A 25,722-nucleotide genomic window follows, 5' to 3' on the forward strand; every position below is an offset into this window, starting at 1 on the left:
GAACAGATAACCGTCAAGACGGAGGAATGTAGGTCAAAACCAAGATGGCGTTCACCAGTAAGGTGCACGCTCGGGGATCTGAGAGGAGCCAGGACCGAGGGATCTAGTTTGGCGCTGGATTACTGGATTACTAGCAAATCTCAGCTGATTCATGTGTTCATGCGTGAGCTGCAGGCACAACAAGGTCTCCGTGTCCGTCATGTTCAGCCTTACATCACTTCCTCCAGGGCGGGGGGGCGGGGGGACCTGCCAGACCTCCGTAGAGTCAACAGACAGGATGAGTCAAAGTGTCCTCTGGCCAGCAGAGTGTGCGTCACTCATACACTAGAACAACACACACACACACACACACACACACACACACACACACACACACACACACACACACACACACACACACACACCGAGAAGCCACAAACGGAGCTACAGATGAGGAAACATGGGATCTTCTTAGAGGTGGTTGTGTTTGCTCGGCTGTCTCTCATAAATGGATGATCATAAAGGATTTAAAGGAGGATCCAGAGAATCAGCATCCAGGTCCAGACCTGTCCACCCCCATGGGGGTTCCTGGAGGGACTCATGGTTTGGGTCAGATATGGAGGGGACATGGAGGAAACATGGAGGGGACATGCAGGAAGCATGGAGGAAACATGGAAGGGACAAAGAGGGGACAAGGAGGAAATATGGAGGGGACATGGAGGAAACATGGAGGGGACAAAGAGGGGGACATGGAGGGAATATGGAGGGAGCATAGGACATAAGATTCTCAGCAGGAAATGGTGACCACCTCAAGTCGGGAATGAGTCCTTTACCTGGAGTGAAGGAGTTCAAGTATGTCGGGGTCCAGTTCTAGAGGGACCGGACCACGGGGCCTGAGATGGACCCCAGGATCGGAGCAGCAGCATCAACACTCTGCTGTGACCGAGAGAGATCTGAAGCTCTGGGTCTAGGGGTCAGTCCCCGTTCCTGCTCTCACCTCTGGTCCTGGTCACAGATACCACAGATATCGATGCAGAAGACGAGTTGTCCCCTAGAGCCCAGAAACATCTGCAGCGTGAGGCAAACCTCCTCCACGGGCGCCATGACACTTTGTCACACAGGCTCTTGCTCGTGGAGACCACATCTGATTCACACGTCTACACTTCAACCATCACTCAGCTTTGAGGATGAAAAACATCTGCAGGCGGTGACCCGGGTTAAGTCACAGCAGGATGTGGGCCGCACGCCGCCAGTCACCCAGGAACGCTAACAAACAGGAGCATATGGCGGCGCATCTCCATATGTCCAACTCCGGTTTACGTGAGGTGAAACTGTATGAGGAGTAAACAAGCAGCACACACGAGGGGGGGGGGGGGGGGCAGAGGCGCCCTGAGGCATCCGAGGGGCTGAGGTGGTTCTGGGGTGGCAGGAATCAAACGTGCAGATGTTGAGAACTGTGTGAGCATGTCACAGAACGACGGGCGGGGAGGAGAGGGAACAACGAGGTAGAGGACACGGGTCCAGACTGGCGGGGAATCCTGGCGTTCGGAGTCGGGACAGTGGTCCGTGTTGCCAGGCAGGAAAGAGAAGTTCCCTCCGACGTTTCCCCAGGAACCAGGAACGTTACTAGGAACACTGCATTTCAATGACAGAAGCAGGGCACCAGGCTCCTCAGGGTTAGTACTTTGCAAAGGTTCAGGGCCGTCAACCAATATTTCTGATTGGTCGACTACTTGCAGCATCTTATGACCATATTTGGTCTCATTTCTCCGCCACACGGTTTTTGTGGCGAACATGCTAACGTTAGCGGTCAAAGCTTATTGAAAAACATCCGGTGTCACGTTTCCTGATCCAGCCGACTTTTGCCGGAGGAAATACGGCTTGAAGGTGTTAGCGGTTGGCATTTACGTGTAGCTAATGTTAGCTTCTGGCGAGTGCAACAACGGCGCAGCATTGGTTCACGTTGCAGTGTTTAACAGTTCAAACTTAGATGGAAACAAAGACAAGTACAGAACCCCGGAGCCTTTCAGTTCCTGGAACTTTGAGTCGTCGCTTCATGAGAGTTACGGTACACCAGTAAAGGTCAATGTCCAACCGCAGCTGCTGGACTGTTTCATCGTTAATATAAACGTTTAAATATGAGCTGCGTGAAAAGAAAACACGGTGAACGCCTTTCGATGTCGGCAGCTCTGTGGCGTCCAGTGTCATTCACGCCTGCTGGTGCGGCACAGATGGAGACGACGTGAACAGAAGGGAACTCAACCTTGAACAGAAAGCCAGCCCCACTAATGCGTCCCACTAATGTGTTCGTCTCCACCGCAGCTTCATAAAAACTTTATTGTTCCATACAGCAGCAGCATTTATGTAGACGCACCGTTAAAAGGTGGAGCGCTCGGGCGGTGAGGTGACAGGTGCGGCGGTAATGGGATTCTGGTCCGGATGGAAGAGTCGCTGGTCGTGTTCCTCCTCCGGTCAGGAATAACCTCCGACGACATCTGCGGGGGAAGAACTGATGACAGCGGATTTGTTAGAAGATGTCTGACGCCCAGAAGTCACTTCATCCCTTCACTTCCTGTGTCTTCAAGTAGAGCCATCAAACCAAACTGTTCGACGCGCACCGCGATTCTCCGGTTCGACAGGGGAACACGGTACATTTAGACTGCAGCTCACACGCATGGATGGCTCATCAGGCCTGCCCTCGCTGAGAAAGTACACAGAAGAGTACACGCAGTAGAAGTACTACCAGAGATGACCGTGAAACGCAGTAGCAGCTCTGCTCCTGCTGGGGATCTTCTTCTTCTTCTTCTTCTTCTTCTTCTTCTTCTTCTAATCACAACAAACCAAAGTGAAACCGCAAAGATGCCACAGCTCCCCGCCAGGGAGTTCTTCACGTGTGGAACAGGAGGATGAAGTGAAGAGATTTGAGGGGTCAAAGGTCAAAGTCATCCTGGCACCATGGAGGCATAAATCCATGACGCGCTATTTCAATCACCACGTTGTCCATCGAGGAAACCGATTGTTTAAGCGCGAATGCGGCAAAATTCCTGCCGAGTTGCTCAGAAACCACAGCACCAGCACCGTTTTCTGAAAAGTAATTCTTTTATTAATATTTTACAATCCTTTATTCATGGTTATGTCATTATTTACCTTTTTTCAACGCCACTTTGCAAGTGTCATTATTCCATGCTGTCATGACGACAACAAACAAACAAAAACAAACAAAGGAGGTTTAAAGAATGAGAGTCTGTACAACACTTCTGTCCAGGGACAGAGAGAGAGATTCACATTTCAGCTCTCAGGTCGACGTCTCATCTCGTCCACTTGTCAAAAACAAAAGTAAACAAAGGGTTAAAAGCAGGACTGTCAGTCAAGAGAAGGAGCTGTCGGTCTGTTTGGCTATAAAAACACCCCTGATCTGACTGAGCTTTTAAAAGAAAAAGGTTCCTCGTTCTCCTCTGAGTTTAAAATGTTCCCCCGTCTCTGGAAAAGAAACACAAAAAAACAAAAAAACCAACAAATACAAAATATAAAGGTGGTCTCTCTTCCAGGTGCTGCTCCAAACATTGGAGGATAATTGTTGTCTTTTTAAAAAACAAAACCTTTTTGTCGAATGAGGATAGGGGGCGCTGCGGAGGCGACAGAGGGGTGGCGGGAGGATCTGCTGTTGGTTACCGGGCGAGGTCGGGAGCTGCTGGCGGATACATTTCCTCGTTACATGATCTATCAAATACTTCCTGAGAAATAAAGGAAATATCTACCTGGCGTGAGGAGAGCTCGCTGTCTCGGAGAGGAAAAAGAGGAAGCGAAAAATCTTCTATAAAAAAACAAAAGACGGTAAATCTGCTGCACTGGTTGCTGGCAGGAAGTGGGCAGGTTGTGTGTTTACCGTGTAAACATGGCGGAGCGCTGGAGGTGATGTGGGCAGCCGTGCTGGTGTTGCTCAGTTTGTGCTGCTCTGCACTGAGAGGAGGAGGATGAGGAGGATGAGGAGGCGGAGGAAGGCTGGTGGGAGACGGGCTAACGGTCCGTCCAGCTGCTGGTGCCGACACCGACCGCGCTGGTCGAGCTGAGCTCCGTTGTCCCCCTGGCGTCCTGGAGACCCTCCAGCTGGGCCGTCACAGTTCTGGTTTATTTCTCCCGATTTTTTTTTAAGATTGTACAGCGTCGCCACAGCGACGAGACCAACAGCCTTCTCTCTCTCGCTCTCTCGGTGACGCCGTGGTTCATTATCCCATCCCAGAATAAACCAACCCGTCAGCAGGAGCCGCGGCACAAGTCACCCACGAACGGGATCTGAAACTCTGCTGCAAGTACGACCCTCATCGGCTGGCGCGCTCTGAGGAAACGAGCTATTTTGTGGCCTCAAAATAACTACATTGAGGGGAGAAGTTAAGTTGAGATGGGGGTGGCACTCCAGGGCACATGCTGAGATGGTGGTCCAAAACAAAGATGGCGGCTCCTGGAGAGGTTAGCATGGACGCTACTATAGCAAAACTGGGGAGTTTCAGTGGCCTGTAGGGGAGTGAAGGACTGCTGGAGGACAGCGATCTGATTGGTTTGGGTTGTTGTCAGTGACAGACGCTGACCGGCGATTCACCCAATCACCTGACAGCTGACATGGGCGACTCCTCAGGTGGTTCTGGGAGACACCAGGCTGGACTATTTTGGTCCCAATCGCATGTTGAGAACCAAGTAAAATCAGGTCCAGAATTTTCCCGTTAAAAAAAAAAACTTCAAACGTGCGTAAATGAAAGTGAGGTGAGTGTGAAGAAACAGCTGCTGAGTTGGCGAAAGCTCCGGGGATGTTGCAGATCGGTGACGTAACTCCTCCCACAGTTACTACAAACACCTCGCTGGCTGTGCTGTCACACTCCTCCACCCTGGCTGGATGCTAGTAGGCGGGGCAGGAAACTGATATTTTTAGGCTGGTGGATTCTCAAAATGAAACCTGCCACTTTTACCACTTCACAAGAACACAACAGGACCTCTGAAGGAGGGTTAAGTGCGATAGAGGCCTGCAGCGGAGGCGAAACCGCCCACGACCGGCGCTTCCCTACATTTAGCTGGTGTGTGTTTGTGTTCCATCAAAGGGAGACGTCGTCTACGGCAGTCGGGTTCGGTGAGGGTCTAAGGCTCATCAGCGCTGAAGCCCTTCCAGCAGCATCAGTGCAGGGAAGGTTTGGTAGCTGCATGGTTCTTCCTCCCCGCAGAGCTCAGATCAGCTGCTTTAGTCGCGCACAAAACCACACCCATCTTTGTTTCCCTGAACGGGTTCATCAGTTCAGAGGCGGAGCCACGGAATCACTGCCTCCTACATCCTGGCTTCAACCTGCTTCCTGCTGCTTCTCTGCTCTGACAGAGAGGCGCCGCAGAAGCCACAGAGCGCCGACACGGAGGTTAGCATCGCTAAAGGTTCCCTCCAACACAAGCCAATGGGAGTGACACCTTCGATGTCCGGTTACGCACGTCTCTGAGGACGTGTTGAGGATTTTTTTTAACAAAATAGAGACAAATTAACACCAATGAAAAGATGGCTGGAGGAACAAAGCTAACGCGACGCTCCAAACCAACGACACTGGGGACGCTTGACCTCTGCGGGACTGATCAGACACGTGAAGGACTCGTAGATCCAACAGAGCAAAGCTTCACCCGAATGTGTATTTCTACTCGTACATGTCTTGAGCTCATGAAGACATTTTTTCCCTCCTGCATCACTTCTGTGTGACCCAGGATGCAGAAAGAGTCAGGGACGTGTATTTAGCTTCGAGCTAATGGTGACTGATGGCGTGCCACGAAAACCTCTAAGCGTCCTCGTCTGGTGTGAGTCACACCTTCTTTGTCCAAACAAACATTTCTGGACAGCTTTGCTGTTGGTAGCCGTCAGTTTCCTTCAGCTTCAAGCTGAGAGCACGTCGCAGGTTCTTCCTGCGTCCTCCGTCTTCATGAGTTCCAGACATTGTTAGTAACTGAGAGAAAAATTACACTCTTTGTGTGAAGTGTCACTTTATGCTAACCGTGGTCACGCTAACCGTGGTCACGCTAACCACACACCTTATTTCATTTGACCAAACGGGTTTTTAGATGAGGGAACCGATCGTTGGGCAATGCTAACTTATTTTCGGGTCTTAGGACCCGCGGCGCTCTATGGGCTTCTACCACTTCAGGTTCCAAAAAGGGGCCGTTAACCAATTATCTTTGGTTTTCAAGGGGTGAGTAGACACAACAGTTGTTTTTAAAGCCAACGTAAGAGGGTAACACAAAAGGCTGAAAGCAGTTGATGAACTGCTGAAACAAACCCAGTGTTTTAAAGGGTCTTCCAGTATAAACAACATTGATTCAAAAAGGGTGAAAGGCCTGGTGATGGAGGAGGACGGGGGTGAAATAGTGGGAGGAGTTATGACCGCTGAGGTCGGGATGATGAGGCGGGGTCAGAGGGAGCAACCTGTCCTTCCCTCTCAGTCCCAGCGTCTCTCCTCCCCTGACACGCTGAGATCAAGTGCAGGAATGTCAACAGCAGGACACCCTGGCTGCTGGTCCGTCCCTCTCTCACGTCCTCAGCTGTCTGTCGGCGCATCTCTGCAGTCACTGGAGGTCCCGGTCCTCTAGGTACCGGTACTCAAACGTGAAACCTTCCTTCTTCCGCTGGCCCCATTTCTCGTAGTCAAAGTAAATGTATGTTCCCTGAAAAGCAATGACAGGTTGGATTAGTAGAAGTCCTGTTCCTCAGGGACGGCTGTGACTGCGTTACTACTCCACAACAGGTTCTCACACATAAATATCAGCGCTCAGGAGATGTTGGGAACCTGAGAGAGAGGTAAAACAAAAGGATTTGTTAGCTCTGACTTTGGCAAAGGGAAGCAGTGGAACATCCAACCAGATACGCCGCGATTCTACCGCCGTTGCACAGGATTTCTGGTCAAACTCAACAACTGCATCTCCTCCTTTTCACGTAAATATCTTGGTTTGTACTTCGGCGCTACAACGAGGAACATCATTTTGCGCAGAGCAAACATCCCCTTGAATAAACTGACATAAACAAATACATGGAGAAAACAGCAGGACAGACAACACTGCTGATCTCCCAACATTCCCGGGAGCAGGTGACGGGCGAGAGGCTGACCTGCTCAAACTCGTCAGTAATCGTCTTGGGTTCCTCGTGCCTCTGGAACCACATCATGTATTTAGTGTGGAACCTCCACGACTGCTTCTTGAGGGCTTTGGCTGCCAGATACTGGGCCTTCGTGCCCTGCAGGGAGGAGACGAGCCAGGAGAGACAGGGGGAGGAAGGGAAGAGCAGAGGAAGAGATAAGAGTTTAATCAGGAGGAATGGTGATGCAGAACCTACCGCTCGGTTCTGCTGCACGGGTTCTTCTTCACAACAAATGCATCGACAAGTGTTTATCGAAACGTCACGATGCGTCTCGATGTGATAAAGAAGACCTCCATCTTTCCATTAAACAGGAACTAAAACCTGACATTTGCTGTCACTTCCTGCCTTTAAATGCTCTGTTGCTGTGAGCTCCGCCTACCTCCAGGTAGTAGAAGATGAAGAAGAGGGTTTCCGTGGAGAGTCGCTGGTAGAACTCGACGGTGTCAGAGTGGGGTGGCGGCACCTGGTGGTGGAAAGGCAGGGTGGGGCACGGGTTCCTCATCAGGTACTGCCTGTGGTTCAGACACAGAAACATGTTACTGGGACAACTGATGGAGGGAAGAGGTGCATTTTCAAAAGTACCAAGGACTTTTAGGTCCTGGTACTTTCCTCCAAGGAACTGAAGGGTTCCTGAGTTCCATTCATGTTTGTGTTTCCACTGCCGCCCAAAGTCCCTGGAGGATTTTCCACATCAGGCTGATGACGCACATTTAGCTTCTTAAATGCTACAATGCTAACCAGTGCCATGCTACGGTTATCCAAGACAACAGCTAACATTAACCACATGCTAATGTTACACGGTTAGCTAATGCCAACGACTAGCTAATGCTGGCTAGCAAAGTGAAAGTTAGCTAAACAATGTTAGAAAAAATGATCCTTTGTTCCTTCAATGAGCTTTTTCAGATGAAACCGAAGGTCTGGTTGCTGCCGAGGGTACCGCGGCTACCGCTAACGTTAGCAGGTTCACCCCGGCACAAAACTGTCTCAGAGCGATGAGAAGCAGTGAGCTCGTTCCTGCAGACTAAATGTGGCGCTGCACGTACTCAACCAATCAGACACATTCAGCACTGCTGGTCCCTAAGTTCCAGAACCCGAGTACTTCTCCCTAAGCAGGGACTTTCCCAGGGGTAGATCGTGTCCCCGGAGACTAAATTTAGACCCCTGTTCCTGTGATTGAAACACACCGAGTTCCTAAAAAAGGTCCCTAGTTCCTGGTGTTAAAATGCACCTATAGAGGGGAAAATCATCCATCGACAACATCTAAATACTGGGGGACAAGTGGACACGATTGGGACCAAGTGGACTTCTGTGCTTGCTGAATTCAAGAGGTTACCAAACATGTAAATGACAACATCTGAGCATCTAGCATCAGTATGTAGGGTTCACGGTGTCCAGCTGGACGCATGCAGGGATGAGCTGAAGTAGCGGCGCGGCACACTTGAGCGGCCTCTGTGATTCATCTCGCTGGACGACAAGCACCAGAGGAACGTGCGGGCTGACGTCCTCCAGTCCGATCCCCCAGTCGCACGCTGCCCACGCCGACGCTGACATGAGAACACAGATCGTGTTTTCTGTTTCTAGGAGGCTGCTGCGTCAGTTTGAACCAATGACACGCAGCAGTGTCTGACTACTGAACGTACTGCTAACGTTAACACAAATCAAACGAGGCGAAAGAGGGGGGGAGGGAGAGAGGGTGTGTGTGTGTGTGTGTGTGTGTTGCTCTTATCTGACTGTGGAAAACAACAAGTACTGACAGACAGGAGAATTTGAGTGTTTGGTTTTAAATGTCGATTGTACCTGCGTGGGCTGACTGCACAGTACAGGACTGCTATTCTCTCTTCTCTAATTGTGTGTGTGTGTGTGTGTGTGAGTAAGAGAGAGAGAGAGAGAGAGAGAGTTTGTGTGTGTGACTTCCTATATCAGTGAGACCATTTCTGAGCTGTGATGACTTTGACTTCAATGGGAAACTTCAAGGTTTAGAGCAGGTTAACGTGTCAGCTCAGGGTGAGGCTCGGGTGGCCTGGGCTCAAAGGTGGTCCAGGTCAGGGACTCAAGCTCCTGACTGATTAAATCTGTTTCCAACGGTGGAATCAGACCTGAGAATTTGGCTGGAAGCTGGACCCGGACTCATAAAACCGCCTGAATTCAAGAGTTGTCTATAATCTGGTCGTTGTCACTCGAAATGTCAGTATTTGTGACAGCGTTTTGTTATTAATTGGGATCACATGGGAATTTTGCTGTCGACAACAGAGCCGTTGTTGTGTCTGGGGCTGTAATATCATCCAGAGTCAGTTGATGTGTTTGAACGGAGACGCTGTGAGACCACACAAACCAGTGAGATCCACACAAACCATTGAGATCCACCCACCGTCCAACTGAGATCAGGCTGAGATTTACTCCCAATAAACCGAGTCATGATGTCATAAAGCAGATTAGCAGGTTGAAGACAAGAAATATGCATCGTTTCACCTGATCCTCTCTGAGTCGGACGGGTGGGGCATGTGTGTCCACACTGCCTCCTCCATGGCCTGTTGGTATAGCTGGTCTTTGGACAGGGGGACCGGCCCCAGTGGACACACTCCCAGTGATGGGGGGATGCTGACCTCTGAGAGTGAGGACTGAGGTGCTGACGGGGGGCCCGAGGGGGCCGTAGTGCTGGGAAAGATCTCTGTGGGAGACACAAATGTACAAGGGAGAAGTCGAGAGGGCGAAGGAGAGAGACAAAGAAGGTGAGGCAGGGATGACAATGTAACCCTCAGATTTTGTTCACGGAGCCTGAGAGTGGGAGGTGAGATGACATTTTGTTCCATTAAACTACAGCTCGTTTATTCCTGCTCTGTGCCAACCCTTTATCTGCTTTTATTATAGGTGTGTGTGAGTGTGTGTGTGTGTGTGTGTGTGTGTGTTACCTGGGGTGAGGTGCAGGGAAGGCACGTCTCCCTCCATCCCTGAGCTGAGTGCTGGTCGCTCGGTCATGGACTTCAGGCTGCTCAGAGGCTCCTGGGCCTGACGCGGACAGACAAGGGGACTCGTGGGAAAACAGATTCTACTGGACGTAAGCGCGCGGTTATCACACCGGCCCCCACGGAGGAGCCAGAGTTCCCGCTCCACTGATAATGTTGTCATGGAAATCACTTCTGCTTTCATGTTTTGGGCTTGTGTGCCCCCCCGTCCCTCTCCCCCTCCCCCTCCCCCTCCCCCGCATAGGGGAGTGTGACCAGAGGCTTCCTGTGTCAAGAGGCGCGGCTCACCTTGATGCTGTCAGAAGACTGGGAGTAGGACAGCGGCCCGTTCAGCAGGCTGCTGCCGCTCGCCGTTTTGGATTCACTGTAGGAGGCCGGCGACAGGGAACTGGACGATAAACTTATTGAGGCCAGTAAACTGGGACCAGTGTCCTTACTGGGGAGGGAGAGAGCAGGTTTCAAAATATAGTAAAGAAAAAAAGAACTAATATTAAGTAAATAAGACAAATAATCACAAGGCAACATCTCAGTTTGTCTGGTTGGAATAAATATGTCTGGGTGTTTCTAGGCGACTCGGCGTACTCACGGCTGATTGGCTGTCGAGGTCAAAGAAGAGGGTTGGCTGCTTTGTGATTGGCTGGCACTGTTGAGGGCGGAGTCTGTTGTGCTGTCTGCTACCACAGCGCTGTAACCTGAATGAGAGACACAGTCAGAGAAACTTCCAGGCTGATTCTCTGTAAACATCAGGAGCGACGAAGGACCAGGACGCATGTATCAGATACTTGAGGTTCCCTCAAACTACACACTCGTCATCCAGGCTCTCCAGCGTGTTGGGAAACCATTCATCGTAGCCAGAGTTTCCTGCTTCATGCGATACTCACTAGTGCTACCGTTCTGCTTCTGCCGGCTCGGCGGCCTCATGGAGAGCGACGAGGTTCCTCCCAGAACTCCGCTCCCCGCTGATCCCGAGCTGCCTCCGTTGCTCCCGATGACTCCCACTCCGCTCCCCGGAGCTAAACTCCCTACTGGACTCTGTGCTAGCAGGGAGGACCCCTGCACCCCTGACTGGGAGGAACCCAAACCCAGAATCCCAGAGCCGACACCAGCCACCCCCGGCGATGAACCTAAAAGACCACCTGTCGAGGAAGTCGGCCCGCCGACTGTGATGCTTCCACTGCCGATGGACCCCACCGTGCTGTTGGTTGTTGTGGTGCTGATGCCGCCCAGAGAGCCCAGTAGACTGGAGCCCATCGTGCCTGAGGCAGCTGCCTGAGCGTAGGGTGCCGGGGTGGAGCTGGACAGGAGGCCCGCCATGGTGCTCAGGGACGCCGGCATCCCTGACAGACCGAGGCCTACGGACATTGGGCTGGTGGTGATGGAACCAGACATGGCAACTTTGCCTAGGGAGAGGCCCAGGCTGAGGCCCAGGCTGTTGGAAGTGGGCGTGGGCCGTGATGGAGCCTGAGGCTGGGAGCTTGAGGTGAAGAGCCCCTGCGTTCCGACATTGGGGGGGGACGAGGTCGAGGAGGTGGGGTGACTGTTAGTTGAGCTGCTGGGATGGGCAATGGGCGCTAAGGAGGAGGAAGAAGAGGAGGAGGAGGAAGAGGAGGAGGAAGAGGAGGAGGAGGAGGAGGAGGAGCTAACTGAGTTTTTGGTCTGCTGTTGCTGTGCTGTCGGGTGCGGCGGCTGCTGGGTTGCGTTGCTGTAGCTGCCGGCGGATGTGTTGGAGAGGAGACCCCCAGAGTTCCCTAGATGACAGTTACCCCCAGAACCGCTGCTTACACTGCCCGCCATCGTTGCCATAGAGACCAGTGAGGATGAGGTCAGTCCCGAGACAGAGGAGGAGGACGATGAAGAGGAGGAAGAGGATAAAGAGGGGTTGCCGTTCTTCACAGGCGACTGCAAAGGAAACAAGATGTTGTGAGCAGCTGCTTGGTGAGGCAGAGACGAAACAACGCGCTGGTTCTAAACTACTGAGTTTGCACTGATGTGATGTCATCATTATCGTATGACCTGGCTCAGGTAAACAACCGTTTCCATGTATGTAGCCCGTAACTCTGTACAGTCCATCCACTTCCGATGGAAACCCCCCTCATCTCCAGTGTTTCCAAAACTATTTCTGTTCTGGAATTTTACTCTCAAGTACATTGGAAAAAGAAAAATGCAACTTTTATCGCGAATTCTGAGAGGCAGCGACAGCGTGCTAGCATAAACAAGCTAAGGGCTATGAGTGAGGCAGATAACGGGTTGCTGCTTTGTGCTTCAGGCTACCAAACATGGAAATGAAGCATAAAACAAGAACAGACGCAGAGACGGCAGGCTGTCCTGGAGTCACCCTGACCCTAACCTGACTGTGTCTTTGGACCCACCTGACTAACTTCACTGTCGGTTGAACGTCCCCTCTTCTTGTCATCTTCTGAGTTCTCCTGAAAAACACATCCAAGAGAACAAAATGAGGCCAAAACAAATCCCCGATGCTCAAAAGCCAAACCCCACGGCTGCACCGGCACCTAAAGATGACAACTAGAGAGTTTCAGGTCCAAATATCCGGCAAATATTTGCCTAAACTAGACGGAGGTACAGAGCCAGCGCCTGCAGATGGGTGCTGAATCTTAAATGCAAATAAAAAAAGAAGTAGGACAGCACAGAGATGTTGTCCAAGTTCCATTAGGAAGCCTCCTGCTCCTGGACCTCTGCTGATACCAGAATGACCGACTGAACCAGAGAGGAAGCTTTTGGTTTAATGGGGTTATTCTGGACCCACAAGATGACTTCTTAGCTTTGAAGCTACGCTTCACGAGAGGTTGCGGAGCTTGGAAGAGGAAAGGGAGACGCACAAGCACATCAAAATGATTCTGAACTGTTAGTTTGGGCTCTGAATTATGTGTCCCTCACTTTATAGGCAAAGGACTCCGAGCTGTGGACCTGCTTGTGTCGTACCACTCGCGTTACTGTGAAGGAGTGCCGTTCGAACAGGAGCCGCCCCGCCGGCTACTTTGCTGTGCCTCTCGTTCCACAGCTCACTTGTGCTGTACAAATCATTTCCATCTGCTACAAAGGAACTAAACTCTTTATCAAAAGAGACAATTAAAAAACCAAAGAGACATCTCCTTCAAAGTCTAAGTTCACATCAGCCGGCCTGAGTGACGCTCCACCTCCTACTCAGACGCATGAGAACATTAATAACTACTTTCAACACACGTGGATGTGAGCGGAGAACAGATGATATAACGACTACAGAGGGAGACAATGAGAGCAGATGGAGGAGCACCACAATAGGAGATAAATACTCAGCAATTAGCTCTCATTTTCTTCGACACTGGCCTGACTCGACTTTGAAGAGACTGAGCTGACGAAGGTGCGGGTCTGAAACCCCGACCTGCGCATCTCTACCTCACACTCTCCAGTGTTCAGCAGTGCTGAAGTGTTGATTTGCACATCCGGGTGACATCATTGGATAGCTTTGTTCAAAGTTTTCCTACCGTAGTGCAAGTGGCAGGCGACGGGGGGATGGGCGACGATGAGGTGGTGGAAGTGGGCGTGCTGCTGGAGTGCTGGAAAATCTCGTCCTCCAAGTGCGAGTGTCCCGGCGGGGAGGTGGCGACGAGCGACTGAGCTGGAGGGAGCAGAGGCAGAGAGGAGAGAGAGAGCGAGAGTTTAATTGGACGATGACACAGCGGGGAGCTGGGGCCTGCATCAGGAAGGACTCGTGAGCTACGTTCAGGTTCAACCCGGGATTTTTAATGGCACAAACAACATACGTACAAACTCTCCCAACTGATTGATCAATGCACTCGAATCATTTCGTCACAAGCGGGGATTCTTCTCTCCGTCACGCCATTGAAACACTGATCGGCGCCGCGGCTCCTAAACCCGTGTTGAGTTTCTACGACAAATAACGGAGCAGGTGGTTTTGGAGGTGGAGCTAACAAATATCCGCCATAGCTTACGTGTCTCCTCTCTGAAAAACTATTAATTAGCCTTTCACAAGTTCAGCTTAACCCTGCTTTGTGTCCAGGACAACAACGGCTAAATGTCCAGTCGGTCGGGTGCAGCGGGATCCTGCCTGACGTGAACAGAGACTTAATCGGTGCCTACTTACGGATGTCCTCCAGATCCAGGTCGTCGTAGAGGAATTCATTCTCCTCAAAGTCGGGATCCTGCGAGGAGTCCAGATAGTACTCCACATCGTCCTGAGGAGGGGAGACACAAGCCAGAGACAAAACATGAGCGTACATTCACAGGAGACACGGCATTGTGGGAGGAAATGACTCCTTCGGAGAGGAGATGCAGGTGTCGGAGCGCCTCTGAAGCGCTGACTCAGATCTCAAAGCTGCGAGGTCATAGGAAGCCTGAAGTTTCTGTTCATTTTTTTGGGTTAAAAAAAAAAAGGAATAATTTATGTTTCCACCAACTGCTGTGGAGTTAAGAACATGTCATGCATTCCACTCTTCTACCAGAAGATGGTGGTACACGCAACATCAGACACGGTTGTAGCTGTGACAAACAGAAGTGGAAGAAGAAGAAGCAGCTCAGCGAGAAACCCGGGAAGGGCTTGAGGAAAGAACTTCAGCGGGATAAATTGTAACAGTTCTAGTGGTGCGGATTCATCTGGTGAGGGGGATCCCCTCTCTGCTGCTCTTTGCGCGGAAGTTCATGAACTCCGAACCAGAGCGTCAAACACGTCTGCCAGAATGAGGGATGTTTCTTCTGTCAAATCCCACTGTTTCCTTTAACTTCATAATGTGTACCAGTTCAGGAGTGATGCTCAACCTGACACGACGACAGCGCTGAGCCACAGCTACACAAACACACCTTTATCTTCCTGACGGCTTCCACCTGCACCGAGTCGTTGTCCAGCATCCTCAGGATGGTCTCCAGCATCCGGATGTGGTATCGATGCTTCTCAATGAACTTCTTCAGCTCCTCAATCCGGTCCTGCTTCTGTGTAATGATGTAATAAAGATGAGGTCAGGGAGGGAGGGAGGGAGGGAGGCAGGGAGGGAGGGAGGGAGGGAGGAGAGAAGAAGAAGAGAGGAAAGTGTCTCCAAGTCAAGCTTTGATTGGCCACTTTTCAGAGAAAGCAACAAGAAACATGCCTCATGACCTGTCTGATAGAAGGAACCCTCCTGAAAAATAAACACAGTCAAGCTGAAAATAGGATTAGACTCCAATCTTGACACCCAGACTGAGACCTGGTCTGGATCCAGGTGGAGAACCTTCACGGGTGTATTGCTGATCTAGAAGTTTCCAGGAACGAGTCCGTGTCTCTCCAGTTCAGTGTCTGAAATCATGTCTGCGGCCCAAGCTGGAGACGTTTCAACGTCTCGTTCCGAGGGATGAAATCCATCAGTCAAAGCCAGAGTGGTGAATATTAAGCACTTTCATGTCTCACAGAGGCGAAGGACGGTAAAAGTCACCACGCCGAAAACAAGAAGCACAAAATTTAAGTTGTTTGTTGTGCGTCCACAGCGCCGTTTGGTCACAGCCCAACAACTTTGAACTTGTGTTCACATCAGCACTTCAAAAATCAGACACACAAACACCCGTTTACGATGCACTACAGTCTCCCAGTCTACAACCATGATCCTGAGTCCAGAGCACCAATCCCATCGGCGTCTGAACCACAGAGATGCTGACTTCCAGGTAGGCCATGAAAAGGAAGAATGTAATCATCAAGTACGAATGAAAACTTGTCCTCATCTCATTGTCGTTTTAGGTCATTTAATAAGTTTTTAATAGACGAACGAGCACAATACTTCACGTATGTTACAATATTAAAAAGCTGTAGCGAGGTGACGTAACACGGCAGCATGAGAGCGAGGCGTCATGCTACATGTGCACTTAAGGGCTTAATGCGCCCTGCAGCGCAGGAAGCGGCGGTTTCAATATTTAATCCGTCAGCTCCTACACGGTTAATTCATACGTGCACCTCAGTGGGATTTGTTTATTCATTTAGTTTCCTTTCTTCTCAGGTATGCGAAGAGGTTCCTGACTAGATTAAAAAACAGATCTGATCTATCGTGGATGCCAGGATGAAAACAGAGGCGCATGCGTCTCCGAGGAGCACCTGACCGGATCCATGCAATAAAAAAAATAAAAAAACAGAAGACAAAAGCTGTGGGCTGCGGCATTCGTGGAGGAAACGGAGCGGAAGAACGTACAGCAGCGCTCCATCTCAATGCATATTCATGCAGCATCGCCGCATGTTAGGAACATGGAGAACTTCTCTTGGGAGTGTGTGTGTGTGTGTGTGGGGGGGGGGGCCTGCAGGTGTGTGCTTATCCAAAATTCAAGGTCTTCTTTGGGGAAAAACAAAAAAATAACCCAAACCCCAGCAGGCTTTTAGGAAACAAGCTGAAGCACTTGAGCTTCATTTCGTACCGTTTTGGGCCTCATGATCAGGCTCTTTCTCACCGGCTGAGCAATAATTCATGCAGCAATTTTAGCTGCGCACAAGCAACTAATGGGGTTTCAAGTAAACACCTGAGGAGCCCAGTAAACACACGAAAAAGCTCGACGTCAGCAGAAATCCCCTCCCAGGCCAGCGGGAGCCTGAGACCTGAGAAGCAGGAGAGACGTTCTCATTCATAAAAGATGGTGATGTGAGAAACGGTCATTTTATACCGTCCATCAAAAGCCTACAAACCCGCGTCAACGCATTTACCAGCAAACACCGAGGGAGGACATCAAACCGCTGCTTTCATCAATTATCCAGTTGGAGTCACACGTTGATGTGTGTTCATGCTGAGGTCGCAGACTTTAAAACCGCTCCACGCATTTCTGTGAAACATCTACTTCTCCCTGCAGCTTTAGAGGCGACAGAACAAGAACCACGCCTTCACACCACAGAAGAAGAAGCCTGAAGCCAACCCCCCCCATAACAAAGCCTACCGTCAGGCCACAACGCTCGGGCGTCACGTTCACACGAGCTGCTGGTCGAGTCGCTCACTGACAAGTCTGCACGTCAACGCCACCAGTTACTGACAGTACAGTGTTGTGGAGGGAGGTCATGGTGGTCAGGGAGGTGCACGGAGTCTTACTGAATGAGGGGCATCTAGTGAATTACGTCTCTGTAATTATGGATTCCTTACAAATGTGACATGAATCAGAGATGTTGATGCATCAAGGACGGCAGTGACTCCCACCCCGAAGAGATGCTGCCATTTTATGACCTGAACAAGGCCACTTGAAACGAAAGCTGCCGCTCGTCTACGCGTTCAGAGTTTTCTGTTTTTGCTTCCATTATGGTTTCATTCTGCTGCTTGTTTTGTCCTCCCTTGAATTTCGTGGCAGCAGGATGAAACGCACCAGAGGGGCTGGCGGAGGACGCAGGGACGGCGAGCGTCTTCAGCTCAGTAGCATGCCTGAGAATCACGCGTCATGTGAGCAGGGTCATAATCAAGACAATCTTCTGATTATTGCAGGTCACGCTAATAGAGCCAGGATCACGAAGCCCGACCGAGCCCGAACCCCTGATGCAGATGTGAGGAAGTCTCCACCGAACACAAAGCACAGATGAACCCCTCGGGGAGCCGTTCATTAAAAAGTTACCTGCGCAAACGTGAAACTCTGACCTAGAACCACTTGTAGAGGAAGTTATCAGGACTCTGAGTCAGCTCCTCATACGTCCTGCGTACGAGGCATCCACGCCGCGCGTGACCTGCTTGTTTCGAATGACTTCAGCGTATCAACAAGGAGAAGGTCTGACAGCTTTTTTCTGTCAATGAGGCTGCGGGAGACAAGTTGAAAGGGAAAGTGAGCGAGAGAGAACGAGAAGCGGTCGGCAAGGTCATCCTGATCGGAGGGTGAGTGGAGGACGACTGTCTGACCTCTCCAGCGGCCAGCAGAGATAAAAGAGGAGGAGAGGAGGTTTGTTAGGCTGACGGCCCGCTGGTCTCAGGCTGCTGGGTGGAGACGGGAGAGACAGAGAGCAGCAGAAAACACTCAACAGATCAGAGATGAGAGGGACTGAAGCAACTGACCTCCTTGTCTCCTTTCTTTTTTCTCGTCTGGACCGACAGAGACTCCACTTCGCTCTCGAACTGGTCCACCTGCATGTTCAGTGTGTCTATCGTGTTCTGGGGAAACAGAAATGAACACATCTGTCTCGACCTCGCAGCTCGTAAACAAACCAGAACCCAGCAGACGCCCAAACACCCCAGCTGAACAGGTTCATGAACGCAACACTAAAACTTACATGAACGAGGCACCACCTCATTCTATCTTGGGATCAAAAGCAGCCAAAAGTTTTGGCTCGTGGATTAGAAAAGGACAACATCAATTAGATGCTCGTCCATAAAATTAAACCAGCATCAGCAATGGGGGGGGGGGGGGGGGGGGGGTCAGGGGCACCCTCCGCCTCTTCCTCCACCCCTGGTAAGGTGACAAGTTCCCATCAAAGATGAAATGCGTGATTGGATGGATGACAGGGGCGCTCACCGTTAGCCACGTGCCGACTTCCTCCTTCTCTTTCTGGGCCGGGTCCACCTTCTGGGCCAGGCCCAGTCCTTCTTTTGAATATGCCTTTGTCTTGGTTTCTCTCTCCACAATCTTGAAGCGCTCCATTTGCTGCAAGCAGACGAATATATCAACCAGCAGCAGAGCGCCGTCACATGCGTGTCAAAGAACCGGAGGTGGAGATTTTATCTTTCCACATACAGAAGGAGTCATGTTTGTGATGAGGGACAGAGAAGAAAACCTATAAATCCACAAAGAGAGTTTTAGTCATGTGGAGGATTTCACTCAAATGGAGCTGTAACACAGCAGCACAGTTCAAACAGGTCGCTGCCCTCCACTTGTGGGACCATTAAAGCTTGGTAGACGGTCTCCTCTCCGGCTCTGATACGACCACAGGAACAAGCCTCTCTTCCAGGGCTAAAATATTCACTGTGACTGTTTGCCTGATGAGATCGTTCTCTCTCGTGTGGACGCGAGCTGACGAACCCGTCTGCTTCCTGTGTGACGCGTGCGACGGAACGTATAATTTCAGGTCAACCAGCCAAACCCCAGGGAACCTCGGAGAGCGGCCCGGGAGGAGAACCAGCTCATTAACGTCAGAGGGAGGGCTGCTGACTTGCTCCGGTCTCTCATTGTGGAGGCAGGTGGCTCACATTCAGCCCAGCTCAATAACCTCATCAAAGACTGGTGCTGCTCGGCGGGCCGGGGGTGGGCCGGCCCCGCTGCAGAACAGGTGCTGGATATTGGACCAGCGGCCACATTTCCCAGCTGAAGAACGTTGTAACGATCTGAGAAATCATTCTGGCAACGTGTCACTGCCGGTTCTGTCCCGTTACTGGCGGTGAAGCTGCAGCTCTGGCATGGTGATAACGCCTCACTTCTTCTTTAGTGATGTCACACAAAAGACACTTCTGGGTAATAAATGGAAGTGATGCCGTGTATCGTCTCATATTAATCCCAGATTCTAATATCTGCAAATAGTTGTAGGGTTGTTCCCAACGAATCAACGCCGCTTCCTGATGGAACTCGTTTCACACTCTTACCTGAGAGTGTGAAGTAAAACCTCATCACTGCTCAATGTTTCTCAAACGTTCCACGACAAATTTCCCTTAGAATCACAAGCTTAAAATCCAGAGTGTTTTTTCCCCGGACTCCTGGAGAAGGTTTCAACACACAAACAGGCGCAGGTCCCAGTGGGGATCACACAGACGGTGGTGCGTCGCGTCCCACCTCCCTCTCCTCGCCGCACACTCACCGTTTCTATGAGTTTGCGGTTCTCTACTAGCTGCCGTTTGTCTTTGATCTCGTTGGAGGCCACCCACGTCTTGATCTGGTCTCGAAGACGCTGAGGAATCAGGAAAAGAGGGTCAGTAACAGATAGCAAGGCAGAGGGAGAGATGCATGCCCAGGATCCGTGCAGAAGCAGTCACGGAGGATGAACTTGGTGCTACATCCGGCACGCCGGCTTGGCTTGGTGGTTTGTTGTTGGAAGTGAAACACAAACTGCTTCTGGCTGACGGCGGTGATATTTAATCCTCCTCAATCTGAGGGCAGTTTAACGATCTCAGCATCAAACCTACTTGGATTTGTTTGGTTCATGTGGTGCCAGATCACGATGGAGCAGGTCTAGAACCACACCCCTTGACTTCGTTCAGGTGACCCAACAAGCCCCCTCCAGCGTGCACTTGGTGAACGCAACGAGGAGAAAACTGCATTTTTAACACAAAGGAAGGTCGGAGCAGACCCAGGTCCTAGCAGGCCGGCTGCCTGCCTCGACCGGCTGGGCCGGAAGAGAGCGACAGAAACAGAGAGACGTTCTCCTCCCTCTGGACGTACCTGGAGCTTTTTAATCTCTTTCTTGAGGTCTGCTTCATACTTCTCCTTCTGGTTGGCGTTGGCTGCATTGTGAAGCTACGGAGAGAAAGAAACACAAGGTGAAGTGAAACAATGGGAGTCAGTAGAAGCACTCCTGCTGCAGCTCTCTACCTCCACCATGGGTACTGTGAACGCTCCGTCAGAGCGTTTGTTCAGGCATCAAAAAATAAAGTGACTTGTTTTAACTTGCTGCTATCAATTAATTAAATCTTTAATAACCTCTGAGGGGAAACTGGGTTTGTTGCAGCGATGAATAAAGCAGCAGTGATGAACATGAGAACAAAACAGGTTATAAACGAAGCCATAAAAACCCCCAACCTGCTCTGAAGGGTCCGGCGCACAGCTGAGACCGATGCCTTCTTCTTACTCCGAACTCCACGGTGCCTTCAGTCGCGCCGCTGCAGCTTCAGGTTGTGGTTTTAACACAACACGCGTGTCTGAACTGGGACGCTCTGGTCAGTGAATGCATCGACTGCGTCAGCAGCTTCCCGCTGAGGTAAGCCAGAGCGCCGCTTTAGCATCTGACAGCGTTTCTAGAGCCACATGGTCGCATTGAGGACTGTTTTTCTCGAGTCCAGCGCATCTCTGAATGGTTTGCAATCAGAGTTGAATTCCTTGGTTAAACGCGTGCATGAGGAGGGGTCTGTAGATTTCAGAGGAACGGAACGTGGTGACAGAACGTCTCCTCTGCTTCTTAATCGGCTGAGCAAATGTAAGCCAGTCGGTGCTTTGCGAAGTACTCAGAACTGATGAGGCCGTGCAGCACAGGTAGTCTAGAGGTGAACCTCTACGACTGTTGTGGCTACACGTGAAACTAGGACTCCGCCGCCGCCCTGACGAGTGTCGATCCCACACACAGTAAATGTACAAACTGCAGCCCACCTTTACTTCCTTTCTTTTTTCAATGGGGCAACAACAGTGAAGAGGTTTTCTTACCTTTTGCCAAATATCTTCAAATTGTTCCACTCCTTCCGCTACTTTTTTCAGACATCGATCTATTTCACCTGGAGAACACGAGAGAACAAGACAGAGTGAGGCAGGGGGACTGAAGACGGACGGCAGATTTGGGGAATTCATCTGAGCTTCTCAAGTGACGACTCTCCCGCTGGGGAAACGGCCGCACTGGTAGGCTCATATTTGTGCCGTGTCTTCCCATGAATGAGCACAGCCGACTTGTCTTCTTTTGACCAAACCAGCTGTAAAAATATCGGTGGACAATTCGATTCCATGCATCCTGATGTCCAAGGTTCCATCACGAGACCTCAGTAAACCAATCAAGAACGTAGAACTTATAATTACAAATGCATTTCAAAGTAATCATTTGAACTCAGCGGTTACTTGAATCAGTGACGTGGGTTCACGTGACGGTGCGGCCGGTTCGTGGTCCAGCGCGAGCGACAGAATGGATCGGCGCCCGTCTCCAATATTCCTGGTTCATCATAATATCTCCACTCGCGAGGTCGCTCCACTAGACCAGATGAGCACATCTTAATATTGCTAATAACCCTTCAACTGCCGACACGCAGGCTGATCTCCAGTCAGCACAAAGACACTCCCAAGAAGACCGATTATGGATGAATTATTTGGGCGCCAGCGTGCGTGGCGGCGAGGGAAACTGCAGCCGCCGCCAGCGACTGAGGTTCTAACTTGGTTGAGTTTGAGTCTGACCTCAAACAGCCTTGATCCCAACACACGGCTGCGGGTGCGTTATTTTTAGATCAAAGTCTACTTCCTCTGTAATAATACATTACAGTTTGACAGTCTGCTGCTGCCGCTGCTTGAACCCGTCTTCTCCATCAAGAGATTTCAGCGGCGATATGTGTGTGTCGAATATGACAGCTGCTCAGAAGAAGAAGTCGCAGGAGCGCACGTGAGGAGGCTGAGCGATGCTGGCAGAGAACCATCAAGGCTGAATCCTGTCAAAATGGCTGTTTTCAGCCTGCGGTGACAAGTGTCAGTAGAAAATATCATCAAAGTAGGAGACCGAGGAGCCTTCCTGCAGGACGGAGCCGAGCCGCGAGGTACTCTGTAAAGTCTGGGTCGTGTTACGAGGATTCTTGGGCTTGGTGTTGAGCTCTGGATGCATCCTGATCCGAGCTGCCACAAACATCAGTCAGCGGGAGTCTCAGCGGGATGGTCGTACTGTTTAAAATTTCAGTAAACGCTCTGAACACAGAGGAGAACAGCAGAAGGGCCAGATCCAGACTGCGCTCGCAAGAAACAAAGTGTGTCAGTCTGAGAACTGAAACGAGAGCGTGAAAATGTGCCGGAATCACAGGCAGACATTTGCCGACAGACGCGGACACAATGTCTCCAGACCAGGCACAAGAGGAGAGGCGAGCCCTTCTGATCCGGGTTCCATCCTCGGAAATCTACAGACATCCTTGTAGCTGTAGTCCAGCTGGGTGTTGTGGACCACCACAGCCCCAACAGTCGTCTCTCGGTCACCAAACTCCCCTCTCAGACTAAACGGACGGTGACTACGGGCAACGTGTGTTTCTGAAGTCTCTATGTTCAATGTGTCGGTGCTTGTGGAGCTTCAACCTTCTTCCCTGCTTTTCTTTCTTTGTCAGATCAGCTACAGTTTACTGGTCTCTTGGGCCGGCCGCTGAGCTGACCTGTTAAGATACATCCATCACAGGATGAGACCAGGGAGGCACAATCAGGATCACAGTACGGCCCGGTGCCTTCTGGTGCTGATAAAAGCTCATGAGTCAAAAGATCAAATTCAACGTCGTGGTCCAACACAAGCGTCTGCTTTCACAAAATCCTGGGGCTCAGTTTCATTTGAATGGAGACAGACCCAGAGGCACGGTGATGCCGGGTCTGAAGGTCTGAAGAGGCCCTACATGGATCCCCTTCATCCCAGAGTCCAGCTACACGAGTGCAGCGCTGCAGGGTGACGAGGACCTGAGGTCACTGACGCGCTGCTTGTCTCGCGTCTGCTCCTCGTTCACTGGAGGTCAAACCACGTAGCCGACCTACAGTTGGGGCTGCAAACTTGTCGCCTCTTGCTACTGAGAGTGTGTGAGTGTGTGTGTGTGTGTGTGTGTGTGCGTGTGTGTGTGCGTGTGTGTAGTAGTGCCGAGCACATCCCATCCTGCTGCTGCGAGTCGATGACATGAATCCTGACGAGCAGAGTCTGGTGTTCAGCGAGTAATGACCTCAAGGATGCAACAGCAACCAGGAGACACACGACCACTGCTACTGCTTCAGCGCCACAACATTCTGACCCTCACCTCTGAAGACACACACACACACACACGCACGCACACACACGCACACACACACACACCTTGAAGTTTCCTTTTATCGGCCATGACTGATGACTAGGATGATGTCTTCATGCCTTCTTTCACTGCAGAAAAGAGAGAAAAACTTTCAGCCTCTTGAATTTACGGCAAAAGAAAACTTTAATCTTTATTCATGAACATTTTTATGACTTTGGGGCAAATTCTCATCAAACATTCCCAGAGTCACTTCCATAAAAAAGGATTGGGTGGATTCATGCAGAACTTTTCTGGGAGTAAATTAAGATTAAAACCGTCTCGGTTTTTGTCAGTCGGTCGACCTTTTTCAAATTTCACAACTTCTCCGAATTTTCTGTGAGATTGTAAATCTTTTTTTTTGGGGGGGGGGGGGGGGGCAAACACAGAAACAGGTTGAAATAAGAAACAGAGAAGCCCCCCCCCCCCCCCCCTCCAGATGTGCACCTCTGCAGCTGCTCAGATCCGAATCCTGGCCGACACTCTTTGCTCCCGTGCAAACCGACGGTAGCAAAGAGGAGAAAAATGATAGAAAACTGATGAAAAAAAGTGAAAATTCCATTCGTCTGTTCAGGTTGTTCACGCCTGCAGTTGCGACCGAAACAATCACAACACGCAGCCTCGCAGGAACCTGCGTTACATCACCACTGATGAAACTAAACCAAATCTGTGCGACTGAAACGTGCAACTGTGTAGTTTCAGATTCACTGCGTCTTTACCACTCAAACTCCGACAACACAGTGGCACGTTGAAGTCTTTTACAGTACTGGATCAGTGCTCCAGCCCGCAGTACTGATATCAGAATAAGTCCTGACCCATGGAGCAGCTCTGTTCCAGCACCCTAATGAGTGAGTTGGCTGGTGGTACAGTGAAGAAAGTACCACTGAATATTGCAGTTTTGGTAATTTGTCCTGATGAGGAAGCAGTAATTCAGAACTGCTCCTTCATTGCACAACCACACACTCAGGCCGACTTGTGCTGCTCTCCTGGTGCGTTTAAGGTTTCTCTGACATCTTCTACTCTGGTCTGGAACACATCGTGAATTTGGGCCTTATCTGGGACACTTAGGGCTCAACTACCGACCCTAACCTGGTCCATGTTTGGGCCAAAGGCTCACCGGCACCTCGCCGACCTAACACTCGATCCTCCTCACGTGGGTCCGGGACAGGTTCGAGCCTGACTTGAACGAACCTGCTCACTTTGGCTCACACGGACGAGGCGTCTCCGTCAAACCTAATTCACTTTTCCCTCCATCCTCAGGACGCAGGCCACCTCCACACGGAGTTTGGCCACTCCAACTTTACTGAGTCTTCCTACTCCAATCTCTACCACAGCGCTTTAGCCTCCAGCGAAGCCCAGGAACCGAGCGGTGGGTGCGGGGACACATTATTTATCCCGGGATGTTTATAAACAATGCTGGCATCACAAGTGCCCCAGCAGCCGGTGGGCACCCACATCCGGTCGGGTCGACTTCAAAACAAACTCCGTGCTAAAGTTACCGGCCGCAGCGCTGCGGGAAAAGTTGCTGTACACGGAGAGAGACGCGCAGCGGCGGTGGATGTGTTGTCAGCGAGCGGAGCCGCAGCTTCCCACCGGCTATGCTGCTTGATGTTGGACACAATTCGGAGAGGAGGGAGAGAAAGGAGGGAGGGAGGGGGGCGCATAAATTCACTACATTTGGGTCTGTGGTCAATTTACCTGGATTTTTCCGGGTGGCGGTGTCTTTCCTCTGCTGTCCTACTCCAGCTAATCCCTCGTAATTCAGTACAAAGTCTGTTTTTATTAAAAAAAAATGGTCAATTCTCCTCGCTAAACAATCAGTCCGCACATCCAAGATGGCTACCAGGAACACCTCCTCCTCCGATGCCCTGTTGGACACAAGTCCCGCCTACCGCAGCTGTGATTGGCTCCCCGCTGCCGCTCCCGCGCTTCCATTCGTTCCCTGTAGCTGTCAGTCACAAACGTCGGGTTTTACAACTTCCAGCAAAACTCCAGCGATGATTGGACTGTTTGGGAAGGTGAAAGGGTA

At 50.9% G+C, this 25,722-nt stretch overlaps 1 protein-coding gene across 3 annotated transcripts; it reads right to left on the reverse strand.

The window, feature by feature from the left end:
- Window positions 1–3,068: 3,068 nt before the first annotated feature.
- On the reverse strand, window positions 3,069–25,560 carry LOC147240310 (CCR4-NOT transcription complex subunit 3-like). Of its 3 annotated transcripts, XR_015111212.1 has the most exons (21): window positions 25,392–25,560; window positions 23,723–23,785; window positions 21,364–21,431; window positions 20,389–20,463; window positions 19,808–19,897; window positions 18,535–18,663; window positions 18,078–18,173; window positions 14,908–15,036; window positions 14,195–14,285; window positions 13,575–13,708; window positions 12,462–12,518; window positions 10,974–11,991; window positions 10,679–10,784; window positions 10,381–10,528; window positions 10,039–10,135; window positions 9,599–9,797; window positions 7,509–7,641; window positions 7,100–7,225; window positions 3,866–6,660; window positions 3,738–3,793; window positions 3,069–3,667 (listed from the first exon to the last, which is right to left on the reverse strand). XR_015111212.1 is itself a non-coding variant. In XM_086193331.1 (19 exons), exons 2-19 carry the CDS (start codon window positions 23,745–23,747, stop codon window positions 6,562–6,564), a joined length of 2,820 nt encoding a protein of 939 aa, XP_086049457.1. In that variant the 5' UTR covers window positions 23,748–23,785; window positions 25,392–25,560; the 3' UTR covers window positions 3,069–6,561. The 3 variants fall into 3 exon arrangements, 1 of the variants encoding a protein (XP_086049457.1); XR_015111211.1 differs by having other exon boundaries at window positions 3,738–6,660; XM_086193331.1 differs by having other exon boundaries at window positions 3,069–6,660.
- Between the last annotated feature and the right edge of the window lie 162 nt (window positions 25,561–25,722).

Source organism: Aulostomus chinensis, chromosome 22 (genome assembly GCF_037954235.1).
Source record: "Aulostomus chinensis isolate RoL2024-O1b breed Wild chromosome 22, RoL_Achi_v1.0, whole genome shotgun sequence".
NCBI lineage: Eukaryota > Metazoa > Chordata > Actinopteri > Syngnathiformes > Aulostomidae > Aulostomus > Aulostomus chinensis.

What these genes read in the sequence shown, in the direction of transcription:
- LOC147240310 (XM_086193331.1), bottom strand. Translation starts at nt 23,747, where the DNA reads ATGGCCGATAAAAGGAAACTTCAAG. An exon ending in GAAGCAGAACGGTAGCACTA is followed by an intron (nt 10,785 to 10,973) that starts GTGAGTATCGCA and finishes TCTCTCATTCAG; the next exon opens with GTTACAGCGCTGTGGTAGCA. An exon ending in TTCCCTGCACCTCACCCCAG is followed by an intron (nt 9,798 to 10,038) that starts GTAACACACACA and finishes TGTCTCCCACAG; the next exon opens with AGATCTTTCCCAGCACTACG.